This window comes from Strigops habroptila, chromosome 1 (genome assembly GCF_004027225.2).
Source record: "Strigops habroptila isolate Jane chromosome 1, bStrHab1.2.pri, whole genome shotgun sequence".
NCBI classification, from domain to species: domain Eukaryota; kingdom Metazoa; phylum Chordata; class Aves; order Psittaciformes; family Psittacidae; genus Strigops; species Strigops habroptila.
Window position 1 is genome coordinate 113,344,288 of NC_044277.2, and position 23,529 is coordinate 113,367,816.

At 41.9% G+C, this 23,529-nt stretch overlaps 1 protein-coding gene across 4 annotated transcripts; it reads left to right on the forward strand.

Moving 5' to 3' along the window:
- Positions 1 to 198: 198 nt before the first annotated feature.
- Positions 199 to 21,959, forward strand: MAP3K8 (mitogen-activated protein kinase kinase kinase 8). 4 transcript variants are annotated; one of them, XM_030489864.1, is made up of 9 exons: positions 199 to 207; positions 5,326 to 5,450; positions 6,369 to 6,729; positions 9,484 to 9,648; positions 11,138 to 11,399; positions 13,793 to 13,899; positions 18,074 to 18,226; positions 18,845 to 19,091; positions 20,576 to 21,953. In XM_030489864.1, the coding sequence occupies exons 2-9, from the start codon at positions 5,416 to 5,418 to the stop codon at positions 20,707 to 20,709; spliced, it is 1,464 nt and encodes a 487-aa protein (XP_030345724.1). In that variant the 5' UTR covers positions 199 to 207; positions 5,326 to 5,415; the 3' UTR covers positions 20,710 to 21,953. The 4 variants fall into 4 exon arrangements, with proteins under 4 accessions (XP_030345724.1, XP_030345708.1, XP_030345717.1 ...); XM_030489848.1 differs by lacking the exon at positions 199 to 207 and adding an exon at positions 394 to 525 and having other exon boundaries at positions 20,576 to 21,959; XM_030489857.1 differs by lacking the exon at positions 199 to 207 and adding an exon at positions 1,964 to 2,038.
- The last annotated feature ends 1,570 nt before the right edge of the window (positions 21,960 to 23,529 follow it).

The following is a 23,529-nucleotide window of genomic DNA, read 5'->3' on the forward strand; positions in this document are numbered from 1 at the left end:
GGCAGGGGGTTGGAACTAGATGATCTTAAGATGCTTTCCAACCCAAACCATTCTGTGATTGTGTGATTTGCCTGGTCCCCTGCCAGGGATGCGAAAGGGGAGTTGCTGTAGAGAAGGCAGTATGCGTGTTCTGCGGGATCAGAAATGCAGTGGTTAGGTCACAGAGCTGCAGGGCACTCAGGAAGTGGCCTGCAGCATGGTTCCCAGGTACGAACTGATGAAAATGCAATCTCCTTTAGTACTTAAAATAGTCATTTTTGTAAAACTTAGGGGCACATGTGTATTGTGTGTTAGGCTGAGCCATGTAGCTCCTTTGTGTGTTAGCAGGTCTTCACTGCAGAGCTGTACTCTTGGGAGCCTCCTAGTAAGTCAGGGTCTGTAGGTAATTGCTATGACCGCTCTCAGGTTTGTATCTTAGGATGATCCTGAATCTGAGCAGATTGCTTTTTAAATACTGCATTTCAGTTTATACCCTACATACGCATGCCATGGAGCAGAAACTTGTGTTTCCTCTATCTCTCCATGGTGAGTTTCCTCTGGAATCCTATGACTTGTCCTTCCTAAATGCATTGATGTGGAGAGAAACTCCTCCTCTTTTCCTCTTTGAAGCTGGTCTAAAAAAAGGAAAATGGATTCATTAAAATTAATTGTGGGTTTAGAAACACTAATAACCCAAGCAAGTTCCTGAAAGAGGATACCAAAGGTTTCGTAGTGTGAGAGATGCTGCGTGTAAGAATGTGTTTGCTCAGCTTTAACCTTCCACATTTGAGGTGCTCTCAATTTTGCCTTGTCCTAAGCCTGGCCTCTCTCCTTTTTACCTCTCCTGTAGCCTACCTTCTTCCTCAGTCCCCTTCGATTTCCTTCCTCTGGTTTTATTTCAATGATCTTTAACTTTCTTGCATTTTTTCACAGGTGTTTCTTAGTAAATGCACTGAGTAGTGCAACTGAGGAAGGTCAAACTCAGCAAAGACATGTATTTCTCTGTGGAAGTTTGCTGATGTGTTTATCATCTGTCTGTTTTGGAGAACAAACTATCTGTGAACAGAGGTTAATGCTGCTAGCAGTATTCCACATGCTAAGTTATGATGCTAAGGGAAGCAAAATCAGCTAGTGAGTCTGTCCCTACACATTTCAGAATGTCATTTGTGCCATACTTGGGGCAATTTTGAACTGAACAAGTAGCAAACGTACAACCTTTAAACAAGGGAATCAGTGTGTCTGGGTAATGGAAACAGAAAAGGAGTTGTACGTACTGATGATAAACACTGGAGCCTAAGGAGAGCATTCTGACGCTTTATAATGGAAGTTTTGCCACTGACTTCAGTAAGCAAATAGTCATTATAGTGCAGATAATAAAGAGAAAATACAGCTCGTGTCTCATGAGACCTTGAGGCAGGTTCATCTCATCAGCTCCTAGTGCTGCTGCAACTGGGTTTGGCGATCAAGAGGTCCTACTTCTCTCCTTAAAAGCTAATTCAGTAAAGAGGAGCTGTTGGGCAGTGCAGTCCTGCAGGAGTTACTGCCTTTTGGACGAGAAATAAAACGTAATCCTGCCCAATTTTAGCAATTACCAAATCACGCTGCTGTCTCCAAGAGGAGCATTTCAATCCCACTGCTGCTAACAAATACTTCACATTGTTGTCCTGTGTTCCACCAGTGTCAGCTGAAGTTTTGTTCAGATAATCATAGAATCAACTAGGTTGGAAAAGACCTTCAAGGTCATCAAGTCCAGCCGTTAATAATGCTTGAACTCGGTGTGCGTAGGGAGCCGGTAGGCTCCGCCTGCATGCGCACGGGAACACGGGGGACCCAGGGTCTCACGGATGGCGTTGGGGCTGTGGCCGCGCCCGGAGCAGGGCGGCGCAGCTCCCGCCTTCCAGGAAACCGAAATAGAAACCTCGGCGCGGAGCGGGCGGCGCCACCTGCGCCCTCCCCGCCTCCGGGAGTTCCCCGCGGGACCCGGCCGAGAGCGCCCCGCGCTCCCGGCGTGCGGGTGGACGGACGGACCGACTGAGCGGCTTCTTCTGCCGTCCCGTGGGTAAGGGGGGACGGGCTTGGGGCAACGCGGCCTCGGGTAAGGCGGGAGAAGCCCTGGGAGGGCGCCGGCGGGACGGGACGGGGCTGCGGTGCCGGTGAGGAGGCGGCTGGCAGCAGGGATGGAGGTGCGGGAATAGAGCCGGGCAGGCTCCCGGCTGCTTCCCCGCGCCGCGGTGCACCGTGTTTACGCTAGAGCCGTTTGACCCGCAGCACCTGCGCTGCTGTTCCCGGGGGCTGTAGGGCAGGGGGGCACGGAACGCCTCCCCGCCGGAGGTGAGCGCTCTGCACGGGCAGCGGGCGGGGAGCGGGCACACGGACGGACACTTTCCTGTAGCACGAGAGTAAAACTGGAATGATGTAGAAGTTGAAATTGTTGGTACTTCTTGTTTCTTAATAGCAGAGCTTTTTTGGGTGGTTTTTTTTTTTTGTTTGTTTGGTTTTTTTAAAGAGGTTGTGGTTCTTGATGTCTGTCCATAGCTTTTCGTAAAAGCGAATAGTGACTTGTTTGCATCACTGGTGGACAATTATTTGCCGCTTAAACTGGAAATCATTCCCTAAAAGCAGCGCAAGAAATCTTTCTTACGGGTGTATGATCTTATTAAGCCAGTCTGTGAAGGTGTTGATTAGTTGGGTTTGTGTTTTTTGGTGCTTTGGTGGTTTAGTTTTTTGGGGTTTTTTTTGGTTTTTTTTTTTTTTGAGGATGAGGAAGGTATTTTTTGGGGGGGTGTGTGTGGTTGGTTGGTTTTATTGTAGGTTTTGTTTGGGTTTTTTTGCCTTGTTGATTCTTGACACACAAAAATCCCCCAGGGGCTCAGAAGGCTGGTATCCAGTTACTGTTCATTTGATATGGTGGAGGTAAGGATGCTGTCAAGCAGCACACTTTTCAGGAGGAAAAAAAAAACCAACCCAACAAACCGGGGGTTAAGGAAAAGCTACTTGTGATAAATAAAGAATTAAACGTTTGGCTTGCAAATTACTCATGTGGCAATGTTGAAATAATGGCGGAACCGGAGCAAGAGTCTTGTGCTTTAGAAACTGACTCAAGTGCTTACATTTAGTATTATTTTTCCACTGTAGATAAGAACAGTTTTTTAACTGAGAACCTAAGTAAAGCATACTTAGTGATTTAATTTCTGTATGTACCTGGATTGTATTGAGTGATTTAGAACATTACTTGAGTCCTCAATACAGGTTCTAGTATAGGATTGTAGGGATAAAAATGAAGGATGGCCCTGTTGGCAAATGGACACCTTTTTTTGCTGGTGGTGAAAATATAATGCATAAATTGCTGCATAATTTTAAAAAACAGCTTTGCATAGTCTAGTCACTGCTCTCATGTCAACATTTAGTGTTTAAAATTTGCTAGATAGAGGGAAAATAGAATCACAGAATCATTAAGGTTGGAAAAGATCCTTAAGATCATAGAATCCAACCGTTAACCTAACACTGCCGAGTGTACCACTAAACTGTGCCACATCTACACGTCTTGGTGACTCAACCACTTCACTGGACAGCCTGTTCCAGTGCTTCACAAGCCTCTCTCAGTGAAGAAATTATTCGTTATATCCAATCTAAACTTCCCCTGGTGCAACTTGAGGCCATTTCCTCTTGCCCTATGTTACTTGCGAGAAGAGACCGACACCCACCTTGTTACAATCTCCTTTCAGTTAGCTGCAGATGTGAATGAAGGTTCTGCTGCTTTTCTCAAGCACTGAAAGCACAGAACTAAATACACAGGTTATAATCACTTTTTCTTGTTATTCAGAGCTTTTGGGGTAATAGTGACACTGTCAAGGGTGTTGTAGTATTGTGATGTAGTTTTGGAACACTTTGAGGAACAGAGCAGAGCTGGCATTTACAGAAAGCTGCATTTGGTTTAAACTGTACAGATGCCTTATGCATGACAATGTTATCAGAAAGTGCATTAGTTTAATTGTGGTACATACTTGTCTTTATCACAAAAGACCCAAGCATCTAGGGGCTCATGTTTTTCTCCAGAAAGTCCCTCGGGACTAGTTTCTAACTTTGCCTGACTTTACACATGCAGTCTCGCAGTTCCTTTTATGACTGTACTGTTTCTTTTCTCTCCACCCCAATAATTCAGCACCTTAAAAAAAAAAATTAAAAAAAAAAAAAATGGCAATGACTAAAAGTACTGCTGTTGGGAAACCCAGAAATCTCCTTCACAATAAAGAGTAAACGCTCTGAAATGCTTTGTCAACAGCTTTTAGACTGGGTGTAGAGCAGGAAGGTTGGATGCTAAAGGTTAGAAAACACTTCTAGTATCTATTTTCTCTTCTGTAGTTTGGAAAAACCTGACCTCTCTCAGCACCCCAGATATAGAGCCTGGGTCTCCCCACTTGAGTAGTGCTAGTGACCGCAACGTTTCCCACCGGGCTGCCGTCAGGTTGACATGAGGCTGGGTGTGCTGGTGAAAGCTGCTGTCTCTCTCTTGGGGGGACAGGGAGGGGCACAGTGCTGCTCTGCCACTGTCACCCCTGGGGTTTGGAAAGGAGCGTGTTGCATCACAGGCGCTCCCCTTGCCTTTTCCTGTGCTGCGTCTGCAGGGCTGTCCTGTCCTGCCTTTCAAACTCACAGCACATGGTCTGAGTTTCTTTGCCAAGTCTGATGCGTCATTTTACTTGGTTTTTTTCAACGTTAGAGCTGACGTAAATACTCTAACCCATGAGAAATACGTGCCATAAAGCTTCCACATCCTTGTGGGAAGGGTAAGAAAGATAATAATCATAACCAGAAACTGTACCTGGGTAAACGCATTGCTTCATGGCCTCAGGGGACCGAGTCTGCTGTTCGTCCTTGAGATAAATAGGCTATGCTTGCTGCTTTTCTTTTTTGTTGTCTTTTTTTTTTTAATTATCTTTTTGTATGGTTGTTATCTTTCACCCAAAATAGATGGTTGCAGTGGATTATGAAAAAGGGAAGTGAGAGCTCTCTAAATAGGGCATGCTCTGCTCAGTTCTGCTAGAGGAAGAAGAGATCCTTTTCTTTGCTGTTAGCAAGCATGAGGCAGGGAGACTAAAACTCAGGACCTAACCATGGAAAAATTATTTTTCACTACTACTTGGAAATCTGGATGATGATACAGTAGCTTGATTCTTTTTTGAGGTGTCATCTTTTTCTGCAGAAAAATCCCCTGTTATCTCAGCCTTGTGATTACTAGTTTTTCTTTCCATGAAGCCTGTGAAGCAAATGATCATATGAGTATAAACCAGTCTTTCTGCTTGAACTAGTATGCCATGGCTTTATTTGTTTTGCTTTTTTTAATAGACTGCTACAGAACGCTGTGAAATTGTCATCAGTGGTAAATACGGGTTCAAGAAACATGACAACTTTAGGGATTATATTGAGGCGTTTTTGATGGTTTTGTGTGATGTAACCAGGATAAATACAAGGTAAGTGCCCTAGACATTTACGTGTTGAAAACTATTTGTGTAAGTATTTTAATTACTGACCATGCATATGGTTTTAACTTGAATAGAGTAACTCTCTCTGACTTAAAGTAGGAACCTGGGATGGGAAGGGACTTTTTGGGGTGTTGAACCCAGTTTCTTGTAGTGAAAGTCGACTTTAGCAAAATGGTCAAGATTCATCTTAAGAAGTTATTTTTAGGACTAATGAGGGCAGGACAAACTGCTGAAAACTGTTTCAAAAGCTCGTTGCTTTTATAACTCAATTTCTGACTTTCTTCTGAAACTGGTGAAAATTTCAGTTCCAGTCTAGTTCTAGATCAGTTTTTGTAAAAAAGATGGATTGCGTATGTCAGGTGGTGATTTACTTGCGCTTTAACCACAGATACTAACAGGTGCTTGTTACTAGTGGAGTGATCTTGCTCCGTGACCTTCTCCTCATTCTGGACGCATTACATAAATTGCTCATAAAAACTTGGGGATAAACTAATTGAGTATGTTTGTGTCTCTCTCTGTCATTCATTTCCAAATAATGAATTCCTTCATCTGTATTGAGGATGCTACTTCATTTTTGCATATCCAGCAAAATATAACCAGTTTGTGCTTCCTTACTGTCCATTTCCTCTAACAAAAAGCTTTATCAAAGTAAATTCCAAGAATGAATGACAGGAGAGGTTCACTAATAAATTCTAAATAAAATTTCACTAGCAAAGACTTTTTTTCTCCATTTCCTCTTCATCCAGGCCACTAATTACCTTTTTTTTTTCATAATACAAATTAATAATTTTAGACCTAACTGTATAATACTGAGCTATCACCCCGATCACTTCTTTTCATTCTTACTTTGCTAAAACAAATTTAGGTGAAAAGTGTTTTCAGGTTCGTTTCTTTCTTTTTTTTCAGGAGTGGTTTTGCAAAGTGGACAGTAATGGAGTATATGAGCACGGGTAGTGATAGCAAAGAGGAGATTGACTTGTTGCTAACTAATTTAAATATGTCTGAGGTGATAGACATCATGGAAAACCTTTATCCAGGTGGAGACCTTGCAGTCTATGAAGACAGCTTAATTGCAATGTGTGAAGAAGCAAATCAGAATGAAGAAAGTGCGGAATCTTTACTGTTTTGTGAAAGGGAAGTTTCTTTGATGTCCTCTGTCAAATATGGGACTGTGGAAGACTTGCTTGCTTTTGCAAATCAGGTGTCTAACACTGCAAAACAATTTAAAGGATGCAGACAGCAAGAATCTGGAATCCTCTTGAATATGGTACGTCTCTTTTCATTTTACTTGAAAATTAGTAGACCTTAGAAGTTAGAAGTTTTTAATGAATCTAAACAAAGTTCATCTTCAGTCCCGGGAGTAACAGTCAGGCTGTGGTTCCCTGGGCAGCCCTGGGATTGGAGGGGATCTCTGAGGGCGTCAAGTCTAGCCCCTACAGTCTCAGGCAGCTATGGAGAAAGGTCTTTTTTTCGGCAAGTCCACTCTATGTTGCCTCTTCGTATCCGTGGAGATTAGAAAGCATTTCCCAACATGCAGTAAAAAAGCAAAAGCCACAGCTATGATGGTTTTACAGGTTTGGGAGGTGGTAAGGATTTTCCAATGCCTTATGCAGTAAAAAGAGTTGACTATGCAAAACTCCCAAATAAAGGTCTAGGATCTATTTTGGTATACTTACTGAGTTCACTCTATCTGCACAAAATGTAAAAAATAATGAAGTAAGGAGAAAAAGCATATAGTATCAACAGTGACTTTCAGAATTACAATATTGCATAATATCACACAGTGCTAAATTAACGTATCAGTGCATTAGTTTGAGAGATATTAATTTTCCCCTGAAATGATTTGTGTTGTACAAGCATCTGTAGACATTAGCATCATTGCACTTCTATTTAAAAACAGTTGCACTGGAAATAATCAGTTATGAAATGGAAGTTTATTCATATATGCTTCTGCTGCTGCTTTATTTTCTTAAGATATTCTACATCTATAATCTTAAATATCTTGCATGTAGTATGTTTTACATGTGAACACTGGTTGCTTGAGGTGTACTGGTTACTTGGATGTGAAATAGCACAGGGTATTGCTTTATTCTGCTTTAAAGAGAGCGTTGCAGTATTGCAAAACAGTCACTTTTAAACTCTGTAACATTGAAACGACACTTAGTAATATTAAATGTTTCTTATACATAGGGTAGACACTGTTCTACATACTCGTGGTTGTTTTTCTTGTGTGGTGTTTCTACATGCAATTGGTATGAACCAAGTACAATTAGGTGCACGGGATCCCATTAAGCAACTGAGGATTGGAGGCAGGGCATTACCTGTACATGCTTTTCAGCAGGTGCATCTACATTGCAAATATCTGCAGCATTTTAGTTAGGATCAGGAGTGTTTCTGATTGCTCGATGACCCCCGCTGGCCCATAGCTTGTGTCACAAAGGGTCTTGGAGTGCACAAGCTGGAATTCTTAGTTGAAACTAGGTATGGAGGATACATTACAGCCAGGGATGAGCACTCAATCTGTGACACCAGGCTAGAAACTAGTCCTGAAAGCCTCCTGGAAACGTGAATGGTGTGGTGGTCACTGCTTTCTTGTTCTGCAAATCCAGTCCACTGCATCTGTGTTACTTTCCAGGATAGGTGTAACCCATGTGGATTAGCTAGTCTCAACCCCTTGAAATGCAGAAGCAAGCAGGTGAGATGTATGGATTGCTAGAGTCTTTACCTTGGTTCTGATAAGTAGAGGGGAGGCTCATTCTGTATATCGTAAGCAAAATACTTTTTCTTAAATACACTCCTCCTCCCTCCCCCACTGTTAAGAACTTATCCTCCATAAAATTAAGAACTTCAAAGAATTAGCTTAGTTCATGTAGATACTAGTCACAAATGGCAGTTTTAGCAGTCAAAAAGATACTTTCCCAACTGAAAATCATGGAAGAGGGTTAAAGCACAGAAAGATTGTGTTACATCTTAAAAAGAAATCTAAACCAAATAATCTTACCAATATGCTGTTATCTTAAAAAGAGTAGTGGAAGAGCTGTGTATGGGAGGCCATGTGACAGACATGAAGTGATAAATATCTTTGATGTGCTTCTACATGTCTTCAAGAATCTTGATAAAGTAGCAGTAAACAGGTTATCGTATTGCCAGATACTGACAATACTCTATATCCCTAAATGAATTAGAAGCGTTTTCATAGGAAACATTACTAGTTCTTTACCTTAGAGAATATTAAGAGACTGAAGAAATAATACCAAATGCAAAGCAGTACTGTAGTTAGGGAGTTTGGTCTGTCGTGCAGAGGGAGGGAGCTGTTTCAGAGGAAGATTTAGAGCAAGATACTGGCTTAGATGCTGTGAATTGCTTCCTGGATGAGCCCTCCTTCCCTTCTCAGTACAGAGAACCAAAGCTCCCAACATTACCCACCAAAAGCAGACAGTGTGACTCATGCTCTTTTTTTTCAACAACAGTGTAAAACTAGAAGGTGGTTGATAAAACTCTGGCAGACTTCTTTGACCTTTTACTAAGCAGCAGAAACTCTGATACAAGATGGAAAATTAAAATGTGTTCCCCTAGCAGTACATGTGATGTTAGGAAATGCTGAAACTCTTGCTCATGTTGTATAAGATAGCCTGTGAGTAACAGGTATGTGGCATAACAAGTTAGCAGATTACAGGAAGGGCAAACATGTGCAGGTAAATCTAATAATAAGAGGTGGGTAATTTCATTAACCCAGCAACTGTTGTTGTTGTTTCAAGACAATTAATTGCAACTTACACTTTGTAAGTTAGTCACTGGAGAGAAACATGGATGCCTGGGCTGTGAATGAATGCCACACCTCACATGCTGTTCCCATTTGATGTTTCTAAATAAAGACTGCTGAACAGATCACATGCATCATGCACATATATGTGATATATTATTTCCTTTTCCACTACATGTATAAAGTCAATTAGGCTTGAAGTAGTTTTAATTTCATTGTGATTTTTTGTTTTGTTTTGTTTTTAATTTAACTCCACAGATCACACCCAAGAACGGGCGCTACCAAATTGACTCGGATGTGCTCCTGTTTCCGTGGAAGCTAACTTACAGGAACATTGGCTCTGATTTTATTCCTCGGGGAGCTTTTGGGAAGGTGTACTTAGCCCAGGATAGAGAAACCAAGAAACGAATGGCATGCAAACTGGTATGTTAGTTCAGTAGTTTTATCTCTGAGCAAATATTGTATGACATAGTACATACAGTATATTTTCAAGCATGTCTGCATCAAATTCCACTGTTAGGCTGATAATCAACTTGGGTTTGTTCCCCTACACAAGGTAGGAAAAATGAATGTTTTAAACTGTTAACTTGTTTTAATTTTCTGGCTCTGAGGCTGCAAAAGTTTCTACATTTTGAAAATATCTGGAAGTATGTGTAACTGCCACATGGGCTGCAGTGTGGGGGTAGAATTTCTACTTGTCCTCCTGTACTCACAGTGGTAAATACCAGCATGAGATCACGTCTCTGCTGAAGGTGATAGCAAAACCCTGTGGCTGCAGACAGTTTTAGGATCTTGTCCTTTAACTGTTGTCCTTAGGCTTAAGTTTTCTGTACTCCAGTGCCATTAATGTCTCTGAGAGCTCAGTTTACATGCAATTCTCATTGTGTTTCGGGGCCTGACTGAGCTTAAGGTTGAGAGATGTCTCAAGAAAACTGCTGAGCACCCCCCAATTTTTGTGCAAGCCAGTGTTTTCTTTCAACATATTATTCTGAATTGAGCCGTAAATATTTAGGGCCAGTGCAAGCTCATCTGGGACATTGCTCTGTATCCCCTGGCTTGTGCATAAACACCTGTATTACTTTTGTGTGTGAAAGAGTTGGGGAGGCAGTTGTATGTCCTTCCCTTGCAGCCAGTGCATCCACATGGGGACAGATTTAGTTTGCTGCTCCTGCATAACCAACTGCAGAATTAAAGCACTCTAATAATCCTGAATATACAAAGAGTATTTCTCATTGCAGTAAAAATACTAGCGTTCTATTTGGTTCACAGTCACAAGTTTGAGGGAAAGAGAATAAAAAGAGTGGTAGCAGCCTTTCCGTGTGTAAGCAAACACGGCTTTTATTGTCTTAGTAATCTGCTGTTGGTAATTTTCAAAGAAATATTGTGCTGCTGGGTGCTCACTTTCAAGCAGGTTTCATAAAGCCATAAATCAGTGCTGATAACGATTGAATCGAGGTCAGGAAGGTCCTGAGCATGGTTAGTCTGTAGACTCTGCCGGGTGCTGCAAGCACTGATCCATGTGTCAGGTATATAGCTCTGGTAAAGCAGATGAGACTGCACAAAGTTAATGGAAAAAGCAGAGGGATTTTTTATCTCCTTCACCAGGAAGTTTGCGTGGAGCTTTTGCATAACCACCAGATTTTGACGGGAATAACTCTTGCTACATTGCTTTTTCTGGAAGATTGCACTTTTTATTTGGGCATGATTCCAAAAACTCTTTCAACTTTAAACAGGATGCATCTCAAGCGGAGAGGAAGAACAAGTGACAGGATCAAAATAAAGCTCCGTATTTTAGCAAGTGGATGCAAGTGCTTTGCTTCCTTCTTCCATTTTAATCTGTAGGATAACTAGTGTTAGTAGGGATAACTTGCTTATTGAGCTGGTTTTGTCTGGTTTTGTTTCAATGTCCTAGGTCCCAGTGGAACAGTTCAAACCCTCGGATGTTGAAATACAGGCATGTTTCCGTCATGAAAACATTGCTGAATTATATGGTGCTATTTTGTGGGATGAGACGATCCATCTCTTTATGGAAGCTGGAGAGGGAGGATCTGTCATGGAAAAGCTGGAGAGTTGTGGTCCTATGAGAGAATTTGAAATCATTTGGGTGACAAAGCATATTCTGAAAGGACTTGACTTTCTCCACTCCAAGAGGATTATCCACCACGATATCAAACGTATGTGTGTTCTTTGGGGTACTTTCTGGCCCAGGCTGGGCTGGGGCTCTGGCGGAGAGCCTGGGGCTGAGCTGGAGCACGTATCCTTGCATCTCTGGGAGGATTCTGGACATAATTGTTATTTACACTATTTATTAATTCAGTTCAGGGGAAAGGATGACTCAAAAGTCATAGTTCCTTTGCCTTTCTTTTCTGCAACTCAATTTGAAATAAAAACCTAATGAAAATGAACAAAATTATCAACCTGTGTTAAGCTAAAAGTTTCCCTCTTTCCATGAAAATTCATCCTGACTGTTTCCATGCCCGCTTTCCACTTGCACCTTCTTTTAGGTTTTATGTTTCTGCATGGCTGTTCCTCAGTTTGAGACACTTTGGACTAAATACGTAATTTGTACTGTCATTGTCTTTCAACAATTGCTGCAAATTTTAGTACATTTAAAAAGCTCTAATTTCAATGCATTACATTTAATATTACATACTTTTTCTCCCAGCACCACCTCCCCCTGCACACAGATAAATTCTGCCTTTTTAGTAACAGTGCTTCTAATGAAGGCTTAATCTCTTCTGAGTTAATTTTTGCTAAACTTGAGGGTTTAAAAGAGAAATATTCAAACTAAAGTGTTACAATAAATAGTTGTCAGAACATGATTATCAGGAATTGCTAAATTTTTGGCTCTGTTTTGCATTTTTTAAATTTTTTTTTATTAATGTATGTCAGTTCTTTAGATGTAAGCCTTTGAGATTCTGACGACTATAAAACTGCTTGATTTTTCCATTAGTTGTGCTTTCTTGCTCGTAGTAAGAGTCTTTTTTTATGGGTGTATTGTAATTGGCAGTAACAATGGCATTAATTAAAAGGTTTAAAAACCAAACCAGCCAAAACCCAACCCACTACATCTAAACAATGTACAGGAAAACTAGCCTGTTGTTGAATATGGTGGATGTGAGTGTGTTTCACTTTTTTTCCAGCCTTTTTCTTCCTTAATATCTGGTGACATGTCCTCTGCTCAAGGGTTTTCCTTCAACAGGCAAAATCAATAGAATAGGCTGTTTCTCAAACATCTCTTATGTCTTCCTTACTGCATCAGCTGCTACTACGGAGTCTGTCCTGCTGACGCAGGAGGAGGTGGGGATTTTACTGCGAGAAGGACTGCCCTGAGCCAGGAAGGGGAGGAGAACTTTATGTTGGCTCTTAGCAGCAGTTCAGTGCTGCCACTTATTTTAACCCTTGATTGGAAAGCAGTTAAATCATAAGGCTGTTTAGTGGGGAGAACTTCAGTCCAAAACCAGCCAAAGCTTGGGCTGGCAACAGTCCCAAACAGGCAGCAGAGTTTGCTGTGCTGTGGCAGTGTGGCCCTCTGCCTTGTCCTTTGTGGGGTGTTTAAAATCCTTATCTTCAAAGGTACCCCTAAAATTACGTATTTATTTATGTAGTTTTGTAGCACTGGTAAGGAGGCAGCTATGTGAAGGATTGCTTCAGGTACTGCTGAAATCAAGCCTGCATCTTTCTGCTGGATGGTCGTGGTGGGTGCTGTCAAGGTGGAAAATGACCCACAGCTTCTTCTGGGAGAAAACGTGTATCTGTTGTGTAACTTGGGGACTTCATTTGTCCACTTCTTCTGAAACAGCAAACAAGAATTTCTCAAGTCTTATGCAGAGCACTACCTTCATAAATATTTGATCAGAAATACAACTTCAAAGAAGGCCTCTGAGTACAAAGTTGTGCCTTAGGCAGAGTTTTATGAAGTGAATTAAGCACCTAGATGCTGCAGCAATTCAGTGGGAGTTCAGAACTGTCCATCTTTTATTACTCTTACAGCTATAGTCTGTCCTCTGTTGTCACACTGAGCTGCTCTCGCTGACTGTAGTGCAGGAGACCGGTGTGGCTGCTGTAGAGGGGCCTCGGTTACTCCCTACTTCTGTCTTCATTTGAATTGTTAGTGTAGAGAAACCTCGTGGTGACCAACAGTTACGTTGTTGATAGCCAGACCTGCACAGCATGCTCTCAACCCTGGAGACCATTAAACACCTTCAGAGCAAGTCTTGTGCTGAGGTGCCTACCAGTCTTCCACCTTTGTTCTTACCTCAGCCATTTTCTCTCTGTCTCTCTCTCTCTCTCTCTTTTTAGATGTCAGGAAAATGACCAAACATTGATTAAACATTGATTATGCTTTTACATAAACCAGTCCAGTTTGATTTTTTTAAGATACAGTTTAAAATTGGACCCAATCACGAACAGACTGGTTTTGGCTAGGAGAAGGACTGTTGGTTATCGAGACCAGTTGTGCTATCTCCCTTTTCAGGCTAACATCCAAATGAAACAGGCATGTTGTAAAATAAATGCTGAATGTGCTAGAAACTTATATGTGGTCATTTTTTTTATTTTCTTTTAGCAAGCAACATTGTCTTTATGTCAACTAAGGCTGTTTTGGTGGATTTTGGCCTAAGTGTTCAAATGACTGAAGACATTTACTATCCCAAAGACCTCAGAGGAACAGAGGTAAGAAGCTGGAAGGACAAAAGCCCTTCTGCTCTATTACTCCCATGGTTGTGATGCTTAGGCTCAAATTTGGAGCTTGAGGGTAGAAGCTTGGGCAAAAGAGTTTTATAATAACTTACCAAAAAGTTACAAACACTAATATAATCTCAATTATATTTTTATTTTCAACTTGCTGAATGGAGAATCAGGTGTTAAATTTTGAAAACCATGTCACCTTCTCTGCATTCCCATTTGTTAGTGATTATTAAATCTAAAAGTAAAGAGAAATTGGGGTTCACTGAAGTCAAACAAAGGAACAGTACTCTGAGGAGGGTTGCTTGCAGTGGATCAGCTGCTGGTCAGAGACACTTCAGACAGGAATTTGTCCTTTGCTGTAGCAAAGATTTGTTTGGAGATTCCAGCTATGGACTGGTGTGACCTGCTCAATACAGTATTATGACTCCTCCTTTGAAACCACAGAAACTACAGACCTCTAGATTTCATCCCTTAGCATTTCTAAGCTCCACTCCCCATCTACATGTAACCCTCTTGTCCTTCAGGGGTTATGTATGGCACGGCTGATGATTATCTGGTAAACTTGCTTAGGCATTACATTGATGGAGGTGGGGCAATTTTAAATGGTCTCGATGACTTTGACTCTGAACATGCACAGAGGTCCCACATGCCACTTGAGCTACACTCATGTCAAGGTGTTCCCAGGGCTGGAGATTTAAGCAAACAACCAAGCATCAACAATTGGCTTGGATAGCTGCTGCAAATGTGGCTCTGCATGCTCTCCATTGCCTGAGGAGGTTGTTTACATGAAACATTTCAGCTGAAATGTTGGTGCTTACCACTCAGATAGTCTTCCACAGCACAGGCATGTGTTTAGAGGAGATACTTGTATAACTGAAGCGCATTTCACTCCTTGGAAGGGTGGGATAAACCAAGATTTCACAGAATGTCAGACTTGTTTGTTTATTTTTTTCAAGATATTTGGGAAAATACTTGAACATTTCACTGTCTTTCTGTTCAGGGGAGTTAAGAGCTTAAAGTGCTTACTGTACTGGAGACAACATGCTTTCAGGCATTTAATGTATGTGCTTTGTGGGGTTTTATTTTGGTTTGATTGGGGGGTTTTGTTCATTTAAGGGGATTTTGTGTGCTTCTAAGTATAAGAAAAATGGTAGGAATGAGTTGGAAGCCCTGGTAGGGTATTTCCCAAGGATGGAGATGTATGTAAACAGGAAATTTCCACATTTGTGGAGTGGGCTGGTGATGATCCACTCCTATCTGTTGGAGGACACGCCAAGTTCATGTTGGTAAGAACAACTGTGAAAAACACTCAGTTCTTCATTTAGTAGGAAGAAAATTACTCTGTACTGTTGAGCACATGCAGCCATGTCCTCAGAAAGCAGATAGCCCCCACAACCCTGAAACGTGGTGCTTGGTGTTTGCTCTCTCAGGGGAGAAGTATCCAGTCCTCAGAACCAACAATCCTGCCATCCGCTGCAGCATCACAGGCCAGAGTAAGGTTGCAGAGAGGGCGATGGGAAAGGAGTATTTCAAATACCAAAGACTCACAGGAACATCAAGAATGCTAGTCTATAGGTTTTCATAGTCTTCCTCCTAGGCATCTTCTTCTCCACAGTGCCTGTGTTCAGCTTTGTGGGGTGCCTAATCCCTCTTTGTAGTCTTTGATAACACTGGCTTGCTTTGATTTTTTTCAAAGTAAGATCTTGACTCTCCAAAGTCCTCCTGAGTTTTTCACCCTGTATTATGCAGCCTTAAGAAGTGTTGCAGTCGCCCAGGAATGCTGTGCCTGCATGTAGTTGTGCAACCCCTTGCTAGGGCTCTATTACTGCCATGCAGCATCGTGCCTGTGAGCTGGCTGGTTTCTCTTAGGTCTGGTATTGGCAGGGACTTGTGTCCACAAAGGAAGTGGTAGCTGGAGTTATCTTTCTCCTGTGCATGTTTTCCTCTGGGGGTTTAGGATTTTTATTTGCTTCTATAGAATAGAAAGTCTGAATGTAGCAAATCTTTGTGCTTGTGAAAATGTATAGTTGAAATTCTGGACAGAATGATTGAAAGGTAATTTTGGTTGGTAGAGCATGACAAACCTGGGCTTTATGAACAGTGTGTGTACAAGGTATGCAGCACAACGTACCATGGTTGTGATGAAATTGCTCTGCAGGAAATAGTTTTTCTAGGCATTTGCTACTCTTTCTGCTATGTTTCTGTCGCTTTGTTAAAATACAACATAAGCTTATGTTAAAACATAAACTTCAGTTACAACTATTTAAGGGGATGAAAAAGTTGTCTGCTAAGGTTTATTGAATGTGGAAGGTGTGGTTCATTTGCAGGAATGCTAAACTAGCATGAAGAGGAGGACTGGTTTTTAGCTGGGTTGTGTCTCTGGTCTGACTGGCAGACAAGTACCAGCCCAGCAGTGGGAAGGAGTTAGAATGGGAAGGTATCAGGGGCTTGGGCTGCCTACAGTGGTGACAAGAGTCTTAGGCCAGCTTAAATCAGTCTGAAATCACAGCTTTGGTGCACATCTCATTTTTGCATTTTGTCCCTGTGCAATCAAGGTGCATCTTGACCGTTTTCACACTGACTGTAACCGCAGACAGGTTCTTGTCTCAGCATCCTTTTTTCCTCAAGAATGCAGCTGCTTTTTGTTTATATAGATTTCACTCAAGTTGCACTTTATTTGCTAATGACTCTACAAGAATAGAAATTATGTTCTTTGCTCCTTATGAGGCTTAAAGGTGGCAAGTGCAGATGCACTTATTCTATCTTAGCCCTGAGGAAAGCAATGGATAGGAGTAAGTAGCAGTTGTAGGTCTCTGCTGAACCTTTGCACACACTTCCAGTCGGCAGCTCTCTTTGCAGATATGGTATGTGATTTACTGGGAAATATTCCTTGGAATTTGCATGAGCCCTACAGCCATTCTCTGTCTGTAGTAATAAGTAGTCAAACCATGTGGTGGTGACTTAACTTCCTGCTCTTGTGTCAGTTAATGGCTTTTAACACGATTCTTTGTGGCGGTATGACTTGAACTAATTAAAAGTTCTGTTTGGCTCCTTTAGAGGGAAATTGGGTGAGGGAAAAGTAGAAACCAGAAGCAAATAGGGCGGCTTGCTAACCTAGTGTGTTGTGGGCTGTGCCCATCTTGTGTTGAAACTTACTTACTCCCTTGGTGATGGCAGAGTGGTGTGGGCAGCTCCTGCCAGCCAAGGGGTGTGCCTCCTGCATCCTGCCTGGCTGGTTCTCCTCCAGCTACACTCCGAGCTGCCTGGAACTGGCAGGAGCTTCCCAACATGTCCTTCTACAGGGTCTTGACAAATCCCAACATTTCAGTGAAATGTTTGGTTGGAAACTGAATTTTGGTTTAGACAAGATCAGAATTTTTGGTTAAAAAAATAAAAGGATGGAAGAGGGATGCTTGCCTTAATAGCTACTCTGGGGGTCACCTGGTGGAAAAGGCATGCAGCAGGACTTAACAGACCTGGCTTTTAATTTTACTATGTTGCCTTAGACCTGGCTTGTTTCTCGCTATCCTGTTTCTTAGGATAATGCTCCAACGTGCAGGTTATTGGCTAAGGAGTGGAGAGGAGAAGAGTAAGGAAGAAAGGAAGGTATATATGTCAGTTCCGCTCAGACACTCTGTGTAGTGTCCAGTGTAACAGGGATTTGGGAAGTGGACTCTGCACCCAGCTAGGTGGTTAGCAGTTGAGGTCATCCTCTTTTTAGCCTAGTACCTACACGTTGTTCAAGCAGAATGGAGCAGTTCCAGAGTGCCCCACAAAACAAAACTGACAATTCAGGCACCTACTTTTGCTGTGTAGGGATGAGGTTCCTGCTGTCCAGCTGAATGGAGCAGAGCTATGGCTTGAATCTCAGCCTCTCACAGCTCAGCTAAGCCCCAGAGCCACTGAACTGTGGCCTGTCCAGGGAGGGCAAAGCTGGAATATGAGTTCGTCCAGGTGCCAGACCAGAAAATCTCTGTGGTTGTGGTAATGTGCAGAGAAGAAAAACCTTATTCTCCAGATGGTGGTTGGTCTTTAGGCTGCGGTACTAGTGGGATGCATCCCTTCAGAGGGGGGTTTCTCAGATCACAAAATGTCACGGTTTGTCTTTGCTTGTTGTTTTACCTTATTGGTTAATCTTTTTTGTGACTGTTCTTCACAGATCTACATGAGCCCTGAAGTTATTCTTTGCAGAGGTCACACAACAAAAGCGGACATCTACAGCATGGGAGCTACCATTATTCATATGCAAACTGGCATCCCGCCCTGGGTGAACAGATATCCTCGTTCTGCATATCCATCCTACCTCTATATTGTAAGCGTCCTCAGCAAAGCCATAGCTCGGTTTCAGTTGAAGGGTTTCCTGTACTCTTGTTGGGAAAGCTCCAGCCGTAAAAACTATCAAAATATTTGTCAAAGAGATGATATCATCATTTTTGCTTCGGGGGAGGGAGGGAAGGAAGAAGTGGGTTTTGATCATTTAGGGGAAGACAGAGGCTGAGCTGGTTTGCATTACAATATACAGACTTGGGTTTACTGCAATAACAGGGTTAGAACAATGCGAACCTTGATTGAAACAAGCCCATCTGTATTCTATTTGTGTGTTTTGCTTAGAAGGTGCAGACAAAAACTGACAAATTTGCTTTTCTGGTTCTTCCAGTGTGATGCAGAAACCTGGTGAATTTGCATTGCACTGGATTTTAGGCTTGCTTGGAGTTGCTTCGAGTTTTTAGGTTTATGATAAAATCTGATTTTAAAAAGGTGGATTTTGTGCAGTTCCATGTTCTGTTCTCATTGATCAGTGCAGCTTAGGAAGATGATGAGTTGTAAGCAGGGAATTCCCAGGCTGCTTCTGTGGTTATCTGTGACTTCCTCTTCCATTGTTTTTGGAATAACTGTTTCAATGGTCTTTTTTTTTTTTTTACCCCAACAGATACACAAGCAAGCCCCCCCCTTAGAGGACATTGCTGAAGACTGCAGCACTGCCATGAGATTGATGCTAGAAGCAGCTCTAGAAAGGAATCCTAATCACAGGCTGTCTGCAGCAGACTTACTGAAACATGAAGCTTTACATCCACCCCCAGAAGAGCAACCGCGGTGCCAGAGTCTGGACTCGGCATTGTTTGAACGGAAAAGACTACTTGCAAGGAAGGAGCTGCAGTTGCCAGAAAACATTACAGGTAATGATATCGGGCTTACTTAGCTTGCGCTTTATAGATTTTACTTTGTGTCAAAACTTGATTTGAGCGAGTGTTTAGAAACAAATGAAACTCAAAAAGCTTCTGGAAAGAGACCAGTAAAAATCCCAATCAGATGAGATCAGACCCAGAGCTTATTAAGTGTTATGTAAAACGCCCATCAACTTCAACAGGGGAAGAACTTAGCCTGAATTCTGCAGCTCCGGAAGGGCTGGCTTATGAAAAAGCCCTGGCAGTCATTCAGGGCACTTCGTGAATTGCAGGTTGTTGCACCAAATTGCCTTAATTTGCCACAGTACTAGAGATGTTTTATTGATAGTAGTGATTTGTTAACAACAACAAAAGGTCCAACAACCACCATCAGGACCAAATCCAACACTTTTTACCTCCTTAAAGAAAAGGCACACGTAAAACCATAACTGTAATGTTGCTGAGTGTCAGTAGTACAAGCCCTTTGTTTTAAAAAACAAAAATGACTGTAGGCTAGAACATGGTTCACCTTGCGCATTAATAAGTGCTTTATGAAGGATAATACATGAGCCAGTTGAGAAACTCAGTGTGTCCTTAGATAATATCAAGCCCAAGGGAGATTTAGTGCCAGCAACCTGCTAACAGACTTCAAAATGCTTTTCTTACTTATAAAATACACTAGGAGAGTCCTGACAAAAGGCATTTAAAAACCGACCCCAGACAAGTGGTTTATTTGATAAGTATTTGAAAAGATATTTATGTGAAGTTTTGGGTGCCATAATGCAACAAATCCACTTAACATTTAAATCAGTCACAGCCTTTGCATCTAAAATGGCATTACTCCTTCCGGATTTTGCCTTGTGGGTGCATAATCCTTTGATTGGCTCAGGCCATCTGAATCAATTCGTTTGAAGATGAAAGAATATTTGACCATTAAACTGGAACTTCAGTTTAGATGCCTGAGATTCCAGAACACTCATCATACAAGTATTTAGGGGAGTTCTGCTCTTGCAAACCAGGTCTGGTTTCTTCAGACCTTGATTTAAAAGAAAAAGAAAATAATCTGAGACTGGTGGTCCCATATTTGTTCTGTATCGTCACGCATAGTGGCAGAGAGGATGTCATCTGTTTAGAGGAAAATTGCCCTGTAATGAAGGGGAATTCTCAGCTTCCAGAAAGTTAGCAGTTTTTTCCTTGCACCAAGCTTTTTTTTAGCACTATGGCTCAGAGGAGGAGGAAGCTCTGCCTAGCTGTCCCAGCTGATGGAGTTGGTTTTTTAAATAGTGGAACACACTTGCTCTTTTCAGTAGCAAACTGCTTACCTTTCTTTGCCCTAAAGCTGTGCGTTGGTTTGTTATCTTTTATTTTATACGAAGTTTATGTTATGTTGCCCTTAAAATGAAGCTTTCTAAACCAATGTAGTGTCTACAGCCATGAAATTGAACTAATGTAGATATTTGTGCAATAATGACATCCTTTGTCTCTTTCCTTTTTAGATTCCTCACTGTGTACCGGGAGCATGGAAGAGTCGGACCTGTTAAAGAGGCAAAGATCACTCTACATAGATCTTGGAGCTCTAGCTGGTTACTTCAATATTGTTAGGGGACCACCAGCTTTGGAATACGACTAACCCAGTAACGTTTTATGTTGGCAGGTCAGAAATGGACCTCTACCTCTTAAAACTTGATTTTAAGACTTAATTTTCAAATTTGTACATAAAAATATTGCCATTGTAGGCTGGCAAATGTGAATAGTGTTTAATTGCACAGATTATTAAGCTAAACCCTTAGGGGCTCTGATAAGCTGATCCCAAGCATTTATGCATCTGCTAGTTGACCAACAAGAAGATGGCAGAAAGAACATTGCTGGGAATGTCTTCATCTGGGATATCTTCCTGTGCTGCGCCTTGCACTTTCATAAAACTTATAAGATGGGCTTGCAAATACTGCCATGAAAAAAATAATAACAATTGAGCATGTGGGCTGTAAGATTCAGTCTCTCTGAGCTGTCCTTAGAGAACCTTCCAAAGGAAAAAAAAAGGCTGTGGTGTAACCAGTCAAAGAGTGGTTCAGTCTTGTTCTGACTTTGAGACTTGGCCAGTCTCTGGTCATGCTTAATGGAAATCAGGGCCTCCTTTATGCTGAACTAATTTCTATCAGCGATCTCTGGAGCCAAAGCATCACTTGGTTACTGATGTGTTTTAATTTTGCATCTTCCCTGGGCTGTTGGAGCTAAGCAGGGTGCTGTCCCCCTCTCTGTGGGTGGAGGGAATTCTGTAGCGGTTAGTTTTGGGAATAGCACAGCAAGCTGGCCCTGGCAAAGCACAGTGGTGACTCAACCCAATTCCGATGTTACTGATACTGCAAGGATATCCTGGGTAGTTTTCCAAGGTAGGTCAAATGTTATTCCCTATTGGTAACAGTGGGCAGGCTCCAGACTCTTGCTTTTTAATACTTCAAAATTGTACACGTGTATAACTGCTGAGTGCTATGGTTTGGAAAGCATGTCACTAGTGACAAGCTGTGTTCATGTTCCTATGGAAATGGAATTATATTGTTCTTGCTGTGCCTCGTGCATTTGAAACATGATGTTTTGGATGATAGTAAAACTATGTAAACTGCATAGTTCTGTACATCCCATGGGATGAGAACGTAAACTTTTATAAAACTCTCTTTGATGCTTAGGATGACTCTTTATAAGCATTTGTGTTAAAATGGCATACTATGTATGTTGTACACTGAATCTTTTCTGAAGCACAGTCTCTTTTTCATACGTCTATTATTTAATGCGGCTCCTATCTAACACGTGATCTTAAAGAGATGATTTCTAGTTTGATACTGATATGGTCAAATGAATAAATCCAGCTCAGTGCCTTGAGAAGTGGTGACTCTTCTTTCATCTATGAAAACAGCATGGGGCTGTGACTGTATTTGGGCCTACCTCCCCTGCTGTGGCCCAGGTACACTGCATTCGTTGTTCCACTTACTGGGGAGTTGAGAGAAGATCACTGTTGATGGATTTTGGACTTTGGTGACAGGTAAGTCACCAAAAATGGTGAGGTCTGTTTCTCAGACCTCAACACTCCTTCTGGACCTCCTGGATGTTGTGCAGTGGTTGTGTACAATATGCAGCACTTCAGTCCCAATGTTAATTGCTGCAAAAAATCCTTCTGGGAATAACGTACCTGCTCCGGTACTTTGTACAAAATCTCTAGATGACTAGCTGCTTTGAGGAGAGCTGTGTAGGGAGCCCTCTTTGTGTTTGTACTGGCTGTAGTGATCAGGATATTTGGGGATCAGACTTTTAGTGTAGCTGACTGAAAGAAAACACAACCAAATGGTATGGATGCTCACCTTTGCCTTGAGAGATCTGGGTTCAATTTTCTGATCTTTTGCTGATGGCTTTTGATCTTTAATGAGATTCACAGAATTAGTGGGATGCAGTATTTCAGATACTGGAGATGGGTTTAAAATCTCTTCCCCAGTTTCCCTTCTATAAAATTAAGTTGATAATCCCCACCAAATAGTGGGTGGATATTATGCAAATACTTATCAAGTGCCTGAATACTCCAACAATGAGAATCCACGTTGAAACTACAGGCTGATATGGGGCTTTGACCATTGAAAAATATTACACTCATTTTTCTTCTTTAATTTTTTTGTCCTTTAATGCCATGTTGCTCTCCCTCACCCAGTCATGAGAATCTGCTTATGGGGACAGGCTTGCTATTTAATGTTCATTCTCAGTATATGGCTGTTATATATCTTCACACTATGCAAGTAATATGTGACCAGGTTATCTAAAGTAATTACAGTTTATGTATTGCCAGATATGGGTGATAAGTTTTGGCTGAGTGAACCAGCCAAGCCTAGCTCTTTATAGGTATATCCACAGGTCTAAACAGTATATGAGGCTTTATGATAAATACCACTTCAGAGGACTGGTACACAATCAACAAGTAGCTGGTCAGGTACACTGAACACCAAGCATTGCTAACCAGCTCTGCGAGCATTCTAAAAGCTGAGGGCTATTTTTCAGGTGAGCCTCAAGCTGCAGCTAAGCAGGGATTTCTCTCTGGAGCAATACATCATATCCTGAGAATACCACATCCCTCAAGCGTATCCCACAGTGGTTGATCCCTGCGTTGTGTAGGTTCGCCTGTTTGTGCCACTGCTTGGGGAACAAGGTCAGGTCAATGAGCTGGGTTAGAAATAACCTGAATGGGGGAAGATTGTTTCTCCAATCTGATTGCCTGAGCAGCTGTGTAATTGGAGCAATTGAGGCTGGAGAGGTGGGAGGAATGAAAAGGGATGGTGGGAAAACCTGCCAGCACAAGCCCCAGGGGAATGGCTGATCCGTGCTGAGCTGTGGGATTTTGCAAATGGTTTGTCTCTGTGTTGGTTTCTGGTGTGTGGTTTCATTTTCTCTTGGGGAAATACTGTGAGTCGTG

Coding starts and splice junctions, on each gene's coding strand:
- MAP3K8 (XM_030489848.1), top strand. CDS start 484: ATGCCATGGAGCAGAAACTTGTGTTTCCTCTATCTCTCCATG. Junction 11,400..13,792: donor TATCCACCACGATATCAAAC/GTATGTGTGTTC, acceptor ATTTTCTTTTAG/CAAGCAACATTGTCTTTATG. Junction 19,092..20,575: donor GTTGCCAGAAAACATTACAG/GTAATGATATCG, acceptor TTTCCTTTTTAG/ATTCCTCACTGTGTACCGGG.